Consider the following 11,358-nt stretch of genomic DNA (forward strand, 5'->3'; position numbering starts at 1 on the left):
AGTAATGCTTATAGTAATTTATTTTCAATAAAGTAATTTATAGTAAAATCATTTTCATCACTGGTTTTAACTGCTTTATCTACAGCTTGGTAGCTGAATGATCACGATTTGATATTAATAATGGTGTAAAATGTACAGGTGTGAAAAATTGGGCATTTGACCTCTTTGACCAGTGGTACAACACGCATAGCTCTTGAAGGATGGGTTGCCAAATTTAAAAACACGTCTCAAATTATTTATATAATACTGTTTATATCATATGATATAATTAGATGCATTATTTTTCTGCAATGCAATAGCCTGCGTTAAGGACCACCAACACACAAATGTATAGGTGCTGAGATGTCGGATTTAGGAGGAGCACATGAAGGCAGCATAACTGTCTCCCCTGGCAGTTTACAGTTCTGGGAACTCGATGCGCAATACTTTTCTTTGATTCAAATCTCCAACTGTGTGAACTTTTGTATCAACTATACTTCAGTTTTTCTAAGAATAAGATCTCCAACAGCACATCACTGGAAAAGACTTTCAAAATGTAACATTTAGGCCTCTCAAGAGAGATGTATTGAAATAATGAAAACTGGAGCATCTCTAAACCTTTTCATTTGATCAACAGCATCCCCTGTTGGCCATTTGCCCTTCAATCATGAGTACTTGAGCAAAGTTACTATCAAACCCCATTCAGTTCCAAGTCACCGCCAGACGTAGGGACAGGTAACAAATCATTTATTATGCTAGACAGATGAAACAAACTGAGCCATGATAGCAGCAATTCAACTATTAGAATATTTACACTATCACATCACACCAAAGATATATGTAACCCTTTACAATGTAAACACATGATACAAAGACATTTTTTGAATGCTAGAAAACAAGCCGACATATCCACCAAAAAGGAAATTAAACGAAACAAACCTGCAGTCTGCAGCAAATACCTGCTTGCACAATTAAAGGTTTGTTTACTGAACTTTTTGAAACAAGTTTCCACAGGTGAATGACAAACTGAGGGTTGCGTCTCGCTCAAACACTGTATTGTGATTCAACTGGAAAACTATGAGCCTACAGTGGATGTGAAAATAAAAGACAAACCATTAGTAATGATTGTCTTTGACATTATTTTTCAAAGAATGGAAATAGAAGTACACCTAATGTCTAATCATTTCTGTATTTAAAAAAAAACATCATACTGTATGTGCACACGTTCACTCTTCACACAGCTGCCCCTGCTTGGCTGCTGCATGAATGACACCAGAAGCTACCTTTGTGCAGTGAAATCGTATATATGGTGATATTCATTATTTTGGACTCCAGCAAAAAAAAAAAAATCTGATACAAAATTATCTAAAACAAAAGAAGAAATGAGTGTTGGTTCGATGATTTTGTGGAAAAAAAAGACACAGAAATCTCAAGTATACAGTGGGAGGTCTGGACTGCTTCTGCAGAGCAGCAAACGCCATGAATGTCACCTATAACATGGACGTCCGTTGATTTCACAACATGAAGAACCAAGGTGAAGTGTTACTGGTCTTCCCGTGTGTGTGCGTGTTTGTGTGTATGTGCACACACACGTTGGTAAGAGAATGTGTGTTTGTGGCCGAGTGTGTTATTGAGGGAATGCCTCGTCTTTCATCAGCATGCGCGGGCTCTCCTGGTTGTCCATGCGACGTCTAGGACCCATCATGCCTGTGGGATGAACCAGACCAGACTGGATGTCATTCATTCACTCATACCAGATAATTACAGTGATTTAAATAAGTGTTTACTTAATTTCATAATTTCTCTGATCAATGTAAGGTATGCCCTAATTTAGGGCATACCTTAATTTATTGGACATAATGTGGGTTAACTTCCCTACTCAAATATCTAATAATTAAACCATAATGCTGCATTACGCAAGATTTGGTAAAATATATTAAAATAATTAGCCAACAAAGTGATCAGTTCTCTTAGAACTGAACAGTCATAAGTATTTGATGATGTGATGAGTACCAAGAGTACAAACTGCCGACATTAAAGAAAAAGAAGTTCAAGGATTCATTTCCACTTACTGCTCTTATGCTTGAATGACTTAGATCTTCTGGGTGAGTTTGGATTCTGAGGTGGAATAAGAAAGATATCAAGTTTGAGTTGACTAAATAGGAATACAGTGTAATGCTTCACAAGATTGTTATATTAATTGAGGATATAAAGTACCTTGTCAGATTTCCTTTTCTTGGCTGTAAAAAAAAAAAAAAAAAGGCATTACATTTTAGATTCGAAGAAAAATGTAATACATTTTATTAGAAATTATTATTATTGGCAAAACAAATTCAGTATTACTAAAAAGGTCCAACATAGCACCAATACATCACCTTTCTTCTCTGCCCCGTAAGACCAGTCATTATCGTTGACGTCGTCGTTATCCTCTTGGTCGCTCTCTGACTTGTTGTTGGTGTTGTTACCGGTGACTATTCTGGAAAAGAGGGAAGAAATGCATGACACACACAATGAGTCAGCATTACTCGCTGCAAACAAAACCATTCGCAACATATATATTCTGACCTGAAACTATTTCACAATATAGTTTTAATGTTGTGGATCATTATATTTTGTGAGAATACATTAAAAGGGAGCATAAGTTCTCCAGCTAGAAATGATGATATCACCTCCACAACTTCTTAACTTTAATGCTCATAGTCGGAGGCTTCATTTTACTGAGTTTACAGGACAACGGAAAAGGTAAACATCAGTACGGCATACAATCTTGATATGTGCTTGTATAGGTTTTGACATGGGTGGTCTGTTTTAACTCTCATTACATTACATTACATGACAGTCATTTAGCAGACGCTTTTATCCAAAGCGACTTACAGGAAGTGTATTCAACATAGGTATTCAAGAGAACTACTAGTCACCAGAAGTCATAAGTGCATCTCCTTTCTTAAACAAGCATCTTAAAGCATAAACCAGAGCAAAAGTATAGTGCAGAGGCAAATTACTACGAAAACAATAATTGCAACAGACTAATACGAATATAATAAGTGCTACAAACTACTACGAATAGGATAAGTGCAGTAAACGAATACGAATTCAATAAGTGCAACAACTAATACGAATACCTGCGGTTGGCTATACGGCTGCTGTTGCGTCCCATCCCGAGGCATTTCTCCAGATGCGGGGCAAACCGTGAGGCGGCAATGCTTCGGCTGCAGTTGGGACATACACACTCTTTGTTTTTCCACTGGTTGTACACCTGGCCGAACACATCCAATCCCGGCTGGTCCACAATTTCTGGAAAATGTAGAGCAAGCAATAAACGGCTCTGCTTTAGAAGTTGAAATACACCGACCTCTTGTTGGTTTATTGCCTGGATGTATTGTACTTTTGTCTTTGCCATTTATTATCTAGAGCCATAAATGAGGGAAAATGTATTCACTCAATTTTTTTCTACCCCGGGAGTAACTGTTGGCAACTTAAGAAACACGTCACCTTCATGTCTCTATGGAGACAGAACAACTTTAAACTCACCAAAGTCCCTCATGCTTTCTTGGTCCGTGTCATCCAGGAAAAAGTAGCCCTGCTTGACGGCCCGGTGGACCTCGAAGCAAAGACCCAGGCATGCATCCTCCACCAGGTCAGACAGGATGTCCTGAGCTAGGCCCTGGCAGGGAAGGGCCGGAGGAAAACAAGAGGCACAAGTCAGACTGTCTGATTCCTGCAGTGCATTTCCAAGGATGCTTGAACTGTGGCCTTGCTGTGCTGTACCTCCAGCTTGCTGTTGTCCAGGCCGGACATTGAAACCTCCTCCATTTTCATTTGCCAGAACTACCAGATGAGCCGACGCTGCTGTGGTCATGCTGTAGGGCAGCAAGCATTGGCCAGAACAGGGCTGCAGCATTGAGGGGGAAACACACACACACACATATACATACATATATATATATATATTTAAGCAGCACAGTGTAAGTCAATCCTGTAAATCAATGCATGGTCAACATGGCCCTGGATGTGATGCAGCTACTTACAGATGCACGTTGAACACTGCCAGGGACTCACTTCACCACGTTTATAACCTGCAAATAACACCAAACAGCATTAACAGCATTGCTGTGTTGCATCCTCTGCAAGCAGCTCAAATAAACCACAAACAAAATGTGAAAAGATCTCAGTTTATCAAAAGCAACACCTTGCTGGTCCCAGCATTAAAAAAGGTTGAATGAAGGGAATAGCTTAGCCAGAAGCCTGGCTGAGGAAAACAAAGAGCGTGGCTGTGAGCAGGCTGCAGGGATCGAACATGTGAACATGTGAACATGGCAGGAGGTGATCAGCCAGAGAGCCGTGGTAAATGTATCAAACCAGGCAGGGAGTGAATAGAAACATTGTAGCACGTTTTTTTTGTTTCCTTTCTTTTGAAGTGAGTGAATGGCTTTGCTGCTGCTGGAGTTACATTTCACCACAGCGCTGCTGCACTGCGGCTGTTCACACTCATGCAAGAAAAGGACCTTTATTCTTTAAAAAAAAACAACTCAATTTAAACCTGATCCATGAGGAATACAGCAATCTCGACCATGCAATTTAGCAAATTGTGTTTATTTACCTATTTCGGCAGGCATCCATCTTTACATCACAGAGATCAGACAGTAGCAATCGATCGCTACACGAGTTTCCAGTTTCCACCAAGAGCTTCCTTCCTCTCCCAGTTAACTCCAGTGTGGATGTGTTTCCCATCCTGGCCAGCATGTGATTCAGGAGGTAAATTGGCCCTTTGTATGGTCATTAAAACATGGATTTCTTTTGTTACCCTGGTCCTGTGTGATTATTGTTACTTTAAACTTCACTGCATCAGACAAATCTAAGACGAATCATCTTTATTTAACATGTTTATTGGATTTACAAACAAATGTAAGGCTTTTTTTTTCACAATTAAGAATAAAAAAAACAATGCTTGAAAAAGTATATTCTTGTTTTAAACACAATTAAACCCCTTGGGAATCCCATAAATCACAACATTTTGACCCCATCAAGAAGACAGTTCATTTTCCCTGGTCAAGCTTTCTCTCTCAAACATTTTCAGACATAAATGTTGTTAAAAGTATGGAACAAATTGGCTGAGAATATAGTGTCTTGATTTATAGACTACCTCAGATGTATAATGTTGTGCTAAGGGTCTGATAAATCTGTCTGGGGGCCCTTGTGCAAAAATGAGTTCCTAGGTAAAAACACCATTTAACCTACAATCAAGCATTCTAATGGCAGATTATCAAATAGATAATAAAGTGTTAAATGGAACTAATTAATACAGAACATGTAAGAACAAAATAGGAGGAAATATCGCTGGTCTTAAAACAAGATTTTTGTAGAGCAATCCTGGTGTCACAAGTCCTCAATGTGAGTTAATAAAGCAGGATGCACCTTTAACAACAAATAAATGCAGTTATCAAGCTTCTCATTGTACGGTCCTACATACAAAAATAACTTTTCTACCAAAGTTCTAAGTTTTAGATATTTTCAAGCACATTTTTAAAAGGAAATCTTGACCGTTAACCATTATAATAATACATAAGGGTGTTTTTTTTCCTGAACTTACACATTAGTTATCACTTATCCAGTTAGGAATATTTAATGTGAGAACTTCTTTAAGGCCCTCATCACATCGGTTGATGCTTTTGTGGTAAACAAACAGTAACAGTATTACAATAAATCATATCACAACAAACTAATGAGTGGGCCCTGGGGGTCTGGGGCCCTCAGGCACTTGTAATCCAGTCAACACATAGGAATACTGGTGGCAACCTTCCAGCCAACATGGCCACCACACAATGTGGCGTTAAAGTCAGCCACTGGAGCGACCAGTCGATCGAGTCAGATCCAGGATTCTGCTCTGAACTTGCATGTGTGACGATCTGCTGTCCATCTCATCACCATTTATAACACCTCAAAGGTGATGACATCGCTGTCTTCATCCTCAACCTGTAGATAAACAGGTGATATTTTTAACATCTGGAGTTGCAAAATTAAAATACAAAAATCACAAAAAATATGTTGTAGTGTTCTAACCTCTTCAGAGCCTGAATCGTCCTCTTCTTCATCACTGCTGTCGTCAAGGTCTTCATCTTCTGAATCCTGCATGATGTAAAATAAATGTGGACTGAAAATAGAGCTTTTTAAACCCGTTTTCTTCATTCTATAAATAATTTTATATTATTCCCAATTATTATTCCTTCTAGGCATAAATTAGATAGTCCCAAAACTAAGACTTTCCTTACTCTGTACTATTGACCACATGCTATTCAGCATACAATTAGTGAATTTATTTTAAAGTCAGAAGTAAACCTCATGAATAACTTCAGATAGGGTACATTTACTCTAAACTTCAATATAAAGACAGCTTGTAGAGAGCTTTGCATTGGTCAGTTAAGAACAATACATATATTTGTGTGTGTTGTATCAACAATTCAACTTACTGATGGCCTGTAGACAGTAACACATGGTTCTTCTAAGTCATAAACCTCCATTTGGCTGACATCAAGATATTGCACTTTCTGCAAAGTAAAGCATATTATCAAAAGTTAAAGAAACGCTTTTAAACAAAGAAACAAATGGGTACTTGAATTTGTGTAGGTGCTTACACTGGGGTTATGTTTCTGATAAGATTTCTTTTCTGCTGCCGGCAATGTCTGAAGAATGTAAAGGTGACACATTTTAAAGGACATCTCAGTTAAAAAAAAAAAAAAACCTGCCTAGAATTTTAAAAAGCATTAGCAGGAGAGGATTCGTTATACCTCAAACCACTTCTGAAGCTCCACGGAGTGTTTTTTATTGTCTTCAAACACTTCCTTTTTGTAGCGTTCCTTCTCTTTACTGTTGAGGTCCTGCCACATTTTGCAAATCACGGCGAAGCGATCCCTCGAGTTTGGGAATTTCTCCCTCAGAAGTACCATCTGATTTTTGCAAAAAATTCCATAACCAGATCTGTAAATAAAGAAGTATTCAGTCACAGTCAAGTTTGTCTGCAGGTAAACAACCAAGAGTTTGATTTGTTACCCATATTAATTAATTCTGGGTGTCTTAAGGGAACAAATGTTGTATGACGATCATGCTCACCGAGATGGCATTTTGGGCTCACCAGGAAATTTCTTTATATCTCTTTTTTTAATGCCCTGCATATAAATGAGAAAAAATGGATTTGAATAAGAGGAGATCAATCCAATGTTATTTTATTGAGGTGAAGAGAACACAACAAGCTATCCCCTCTAAGTATAAGCTGCTGTTTCTATGACGCAGCGTAAAAGAGAGAAACCACTTAACAACATTGACAATAAACAACTGACAAATGGAAAAGCAAACACATTTTCTATCAAATCCAAGAAAAGTCACACAAATCTGTTGGCAAATTAGTCAACCAAGTGTTAAAACAGCCTCTCTCTACTTTTTAACAGAAGTGACAGCATGTCTAAAAGTACTGAACATTTGTTCTTAGGACAAACTACCAGATCTGTGCAGGAACCATGAGATGACTTCTCACCTTAGACACTTTGGGTCTTTTGATGCCGTTCTCCTTTAAGATCCGCTTCTGCTTCTCCTCATCAAAATTCTGAGGAACATAAAGACTTTTGTTACACAATGTCTGACAGCATCAGCTCAATGCTGCAACCATAGTTTTCTAAATGACTTACCATTAGGTATTCATTGAGCTCGACCACGTACTGTCTCTTCAACTGAAAGAGACAAACAAACAGTTTCATTCAGATTCAACTGATTTATATTGTAACCAGACATCTTAATCTATTGTAGCAGCGTCTCAAACCTTTGTGTTCCTACCTCTGTGCTGCGTGTGTTGTACTCGTCCCTGTGTTTCTCAGTCATATCTCGCCAACTTTGGGCCCACACAGTTACGCAACTCTTTCCTGAGGAACCCCTCTTGGAATTGGGCTGTTCTTTGCAGAATAGTTTATATCCACTTCTGAAAATATACACACACACAAACAGGTGATCAGCTGCTAGTGAATTAACTGCTTGTTAGCTTTAGTTGGTAGAGTAAAAATGATAAAAACAGCAAAAGAGGTGAAAGCTGCTGATTTATGAACATTCAACAGAGCAAAAATACTGGACTAAAATAAGTGTCAACGTGGAGTGTGTGTGTGTGTGCTTACAAAGAAGGCTTTTGAGGCATGCCCTCTGTATCTTCAGTACCCTGCATTAAGAAGGGAGGTCACATGTCAATTTGAAGATACTTAAAGAACTTGAACCTTGCCAGCAGTGTTATATAATTGTAATCAAATAGGTGCCCTTTGAAATAACCACTGCAATATGACCTGTATTAAAATATGTGAATATTATATTAATAGGTATTTAGGGTAAAAGAATAAACCTAGCTAACCATGCAAACAATACACTACAGTTCATCAATAAGTCCGGCTGACGTGACCATCACTCACAGCTTTGGTGTTTGCAGAGCGCTTCTTCCGGTAGGTCTTGCGCTCAGGATTCCTATTATTTTGATATTGTTTACTGAAAGACAAAGAATTAGTTGGACACTTCATTTTAAACGGACACCTGGCAAAATCACGTGTTCATATGGAAGGGTACGTGTGTTTATCTACTACCTGAACACCTGCATACTTCTCCTGTAGTCGTCATTTGCAAGGTTAAATTTCTCCACATATTGAGCCTAGAAAATGTCAGTAATTCATGATCATTAAGAAGTCGAATCCGATGGCAACACCAAATGAGAAGAAGTGTTGTTTAAGCGGTTGCCTTTAAACGGACTGTACCTTCTCTTCATCTGGGAGCTTCTGGTACTTCTTTATTAGTTTCTTGAACAATTTTTGGTGTCTCATCCTTGGATGCTTCTTTTGATATGTGGCCGCATTTTCCTCCAAAAAGATGGCATTTGGAGGGGCGGGTCTCTTTGGGTGCTCTGGATGGTTCTGAGGTACAATTAATCAAAGAATGAAGCATGTGAAATTATTGGACAGCTAGTGTTAGCAACCTTTCAGCAATACGTCCAGATTTCTTTCTTTAACCGGTGAGCTCTCCACAGAGGGTATGTTTCAAAAATGATGAGTCATTATTGATTTGCTGGAGATTTGTATTATAGACATGAAGGTTTTCTAAAGCCTGATTGTGCTGTGCTTACCTTAAGATTTGTGACAGGATTGGAAATTAAATCTTCAGCTTCAACGATGAGCTCTGTGAGGGTCCGAATCTTACGCATCTGAGCAAGAACAACAAAAATATCACACTGAACAAACACTAATGAGAGTGACTTCAAGGATTATTTTGAAATACTAATTTGTTTGTTGTGTTTCTTCACCCTGGAAGGACATTTTTCATATTATCTGCTGGTTAATCTCTAAAACCTGCCAAACTTCTCTATAAAAAAAAGTGTAGTTTTGGTAACACAACAGGAAAAATGACAAAAATGAACACCATGGTATGACATGACATTAAATAGTTAATCCAAAACATTATCACACTACTTAAGTGTCATTAAGCAAGAGCAAGTTGAGAGCAAGAGGAGAGAAAAGAAATATTCACTTCAGCTCAGTCCCTCAAATCTGAAATCAATAATCAAAATGGTAAATGTAACATACTGGGTACTATAAGACCAATGTATCAAAAACAGCATTCAGATTTGAACGTCTACTATTCTACGACAACTGTGCATCTCAATCTGCTAAAGTTAGTTGATTATGATTCAGACCAAACACTGAGTGGTGAAACTGTTTTTGTCTCCTGTAACTTTAGAGTTTAACTGGGACTCACTTTGTGCAAAATCTGTCTCATCTTTTCCCGGCATGCTTCAGGAGAGAAAGGGGGGAAGGCCACCTCATTCCAGTCCATAGTTTTCAGTCCGCTGATATATGCACGCATCCTGTCTTGTTCTGGGATTCTGGTTTTCATGGCAGCAAGAAGCTTCTGGAGGTTTGCTTTGGTCCACCCTGTAGTCACAGCACAGGGAGGAAAAACACACGAAGTTAATCACAGCTTCTTTCTTTAGTCATTTTATTATTATTATATTCCTTTATTGATCCCCATGGGGGAGATTCAGCAGCTCAACTACACAGTTACACATACTATACAACTACACAGCAGCAATAAATACACATACTATACAACTAGACACAGACAATAAATACACATACTATACAACTACACAGACAATAAATACACATACTATACAACTACACAGACAATAAATACACATACTATACAACTACACAGACAATAAATACACATACTATACAACTACACAGACAATAAATACACATACTATACAACTACACAGACACAGACAATAAATACACATACTATACAACTACACAGACAATAAATACACATACTATACAACTACACAGACAATAAATACTATACAACTACACAGACAATAAATACACATACTATACAACTACACAGACAATAAATACACATACTATACAACTACACAGACAATAAATACACATACTATACAACTACACAGACAATAAATACACATACTATACAACAAAGTCATTATGAAAGAAAGATGTATTCAAGTATACCCACCAGATTCTCCAGTCTCACTTTCACCCATTTTGTCCAATACAACGTGTTTACAGTGGAAGTATTTATGTTACTGGATGCAAAACTGGGCAGATCTCTTAAACTGCACATTAAGCAAAAAATATCAAAAGGATTTCAGTTCAATAACAAGTTAACTCAAATTTAGTGATATTCAAACTAAATATATATTCATTAATGGACGTCGTTGCCTTTAAGTTCCATATCAGGACAAAAACAACACATGGAGCTGCAGAGAATCACATCATGTGTATTTGTTACCCTCCATTTTTATGGGCGGGTCCTTCTTGATCAGCAACCAATCAGAAACGAGGGTGAGCCAGAAGCCAGCCAATGAACGCCCTCTTCCTCTTCCTTGTGTTTAATAGTGGATGTTGAAGTTCGAGCAGTGTTAAGGTTACACAGCGCCATCTATTGAGCAGGAGGGTGTCTGAACCACACCTGACCTTTTAACCTTCATTCTTGCCTTGACTTTCTAAGTTTAGCTCGAAATGTCTCCCTGAATAACAAAGCTTATCAACATATCTTCAATTACAAGGGACAAATCTGTATTAACTGTGCATTATTTATCTCTATCTTTATTTTGTTGTATAGTATGTGTATTTATTGTCTGTGTAGTTGTATAGTATGTGTATTTATTGTCTGTGTAGTTGTATAGTATGTGTATTTATTGTCTGTGTAGTTGTATAGTATGTGTATTTATTGTCTGTGTAGTTGTATAGTAGTTGTATATATGTATTTATTGTCTGTATTTATAGTATCTGTGTAGTTGTATAGTATGTGTATTTATTGTCTGTGTAGTTGTATAGTATG

The 11,358-nt window shown here is 37.8% G+C and overlaps 2 protein-coding genes across 5 annotated transcripts; both read right to left on the minus strand.

Moving 5' to 3' along the window:
• Positions 1-709: 709 nt before the first annotated feature.
• On the minus strand, positions 710-4,676 carry atxn7l3b (ataxin 7 like 3b). 2 transcript variants are annotated; one of them, XM_054599275.1, is made up of 9 exons: positions 4,580-4,676; positions 4,008-4,055; positions 3,748-3,871; positions 3,511-3,643; positions 3,102-3,273; positions 2,355-2,455; positions 2,197-2,219; positions 2,052-2,097; positions 710-1,686 (listed from the first exon to the last, which is right to left on the minus strand). In XM_054599275.1, the coding sequence occupies exons 3-9, from the start codon at positions 3,796-3,798 to the stop codon at positions 1,607-1,609; spliced, it is 606 nt and encodes a 201-aa protein (XP_054455250.1). In that variant the 5' UTR covers positions 3,799-3,871; positions 4,008-4,055; positions 4,580-4,676; the 3' UTR covers positions 710-1,606. The 2 variants fall into 2 exon arrangements, with proteins under 2 accessions (XP_054455250.1, XP_054455251.1); XM_054599276.1 differs by lacking the exon at positions 4,580-4,676 and adding an exon at positions 4,169-4,342.
• A 195-nt stretch (positions 4,677-4,871) lies between these two features.
• Positions 4,872-10,828, minus strand: LOC129091429 (nucleolar transcription factor 1-A-like). Of its 3 annotated transcripts, none has more exons than XM_054599041.1 (17): positions 10,807-10,828; positions 10,531-10,630; positions 9,751-9,926; positions 9,122-9,199; positions 8,757-8,912; positions 8,589-8,653; positions 8,421-8,493; positions 8,136-8,176; positions 7,804-7,945; positions 7,659-7,700; positions 7,508-7,576; positions 7,087-7,142; positions 6,765-6,954; positions 6,612-6,659; positions 6,447-6,524; positions 6,040-6,105; positions 4,872-5,952 (listed from the first exon to the last, which is right to left on the minus strand). In XM_054599041.1, the coding sequence occupies exons 2-17, from the start codon at positions 10,556-10,558 to the stop codon at positions 5,908-5,910; spliced, it is 1,353 nt and encodes a 450-aa protein (XP_054455016.1). In that variant the 5' UTR covers positions 10,559-10,630; positions 10,807-10,828; the 3' UTR covers positions 4,872-5,907. The 3 variants fall into 3 exon arrangements, with proteins under 3 accessions (XP_054455016.1, XP_054455015.1, XP_054455014.1); XM_054599040.1 differs by having other exon boundaries at positions 10,737-10,813; XM_054599039.1 differs by lacking the exon at positions 10,807-10,828 and having other exon boundaries at positions 10,531-10,800.
• Positions 10,829-11,358: the final 530 nt, after the last annotated feature.

The sequence above is a fragment of the Anoplopoma fimbria genome, chromosome 5, assembly GCF_027596085.1.
Source record: "Anoplopoma fimbria isolate UVic2021 breed Golden Eagle Sablefish chromosome 5, Afim_UVic_2022, whole genome shotgun sequence".
In the NCBI taxonomy this organism is placed as follows: Eukaryota; Metazoa; Chordata; class Actinopteri; order Perciformes; family Anoplopomatidae; genus Anoplopoma; species Anoplopoma fimbria.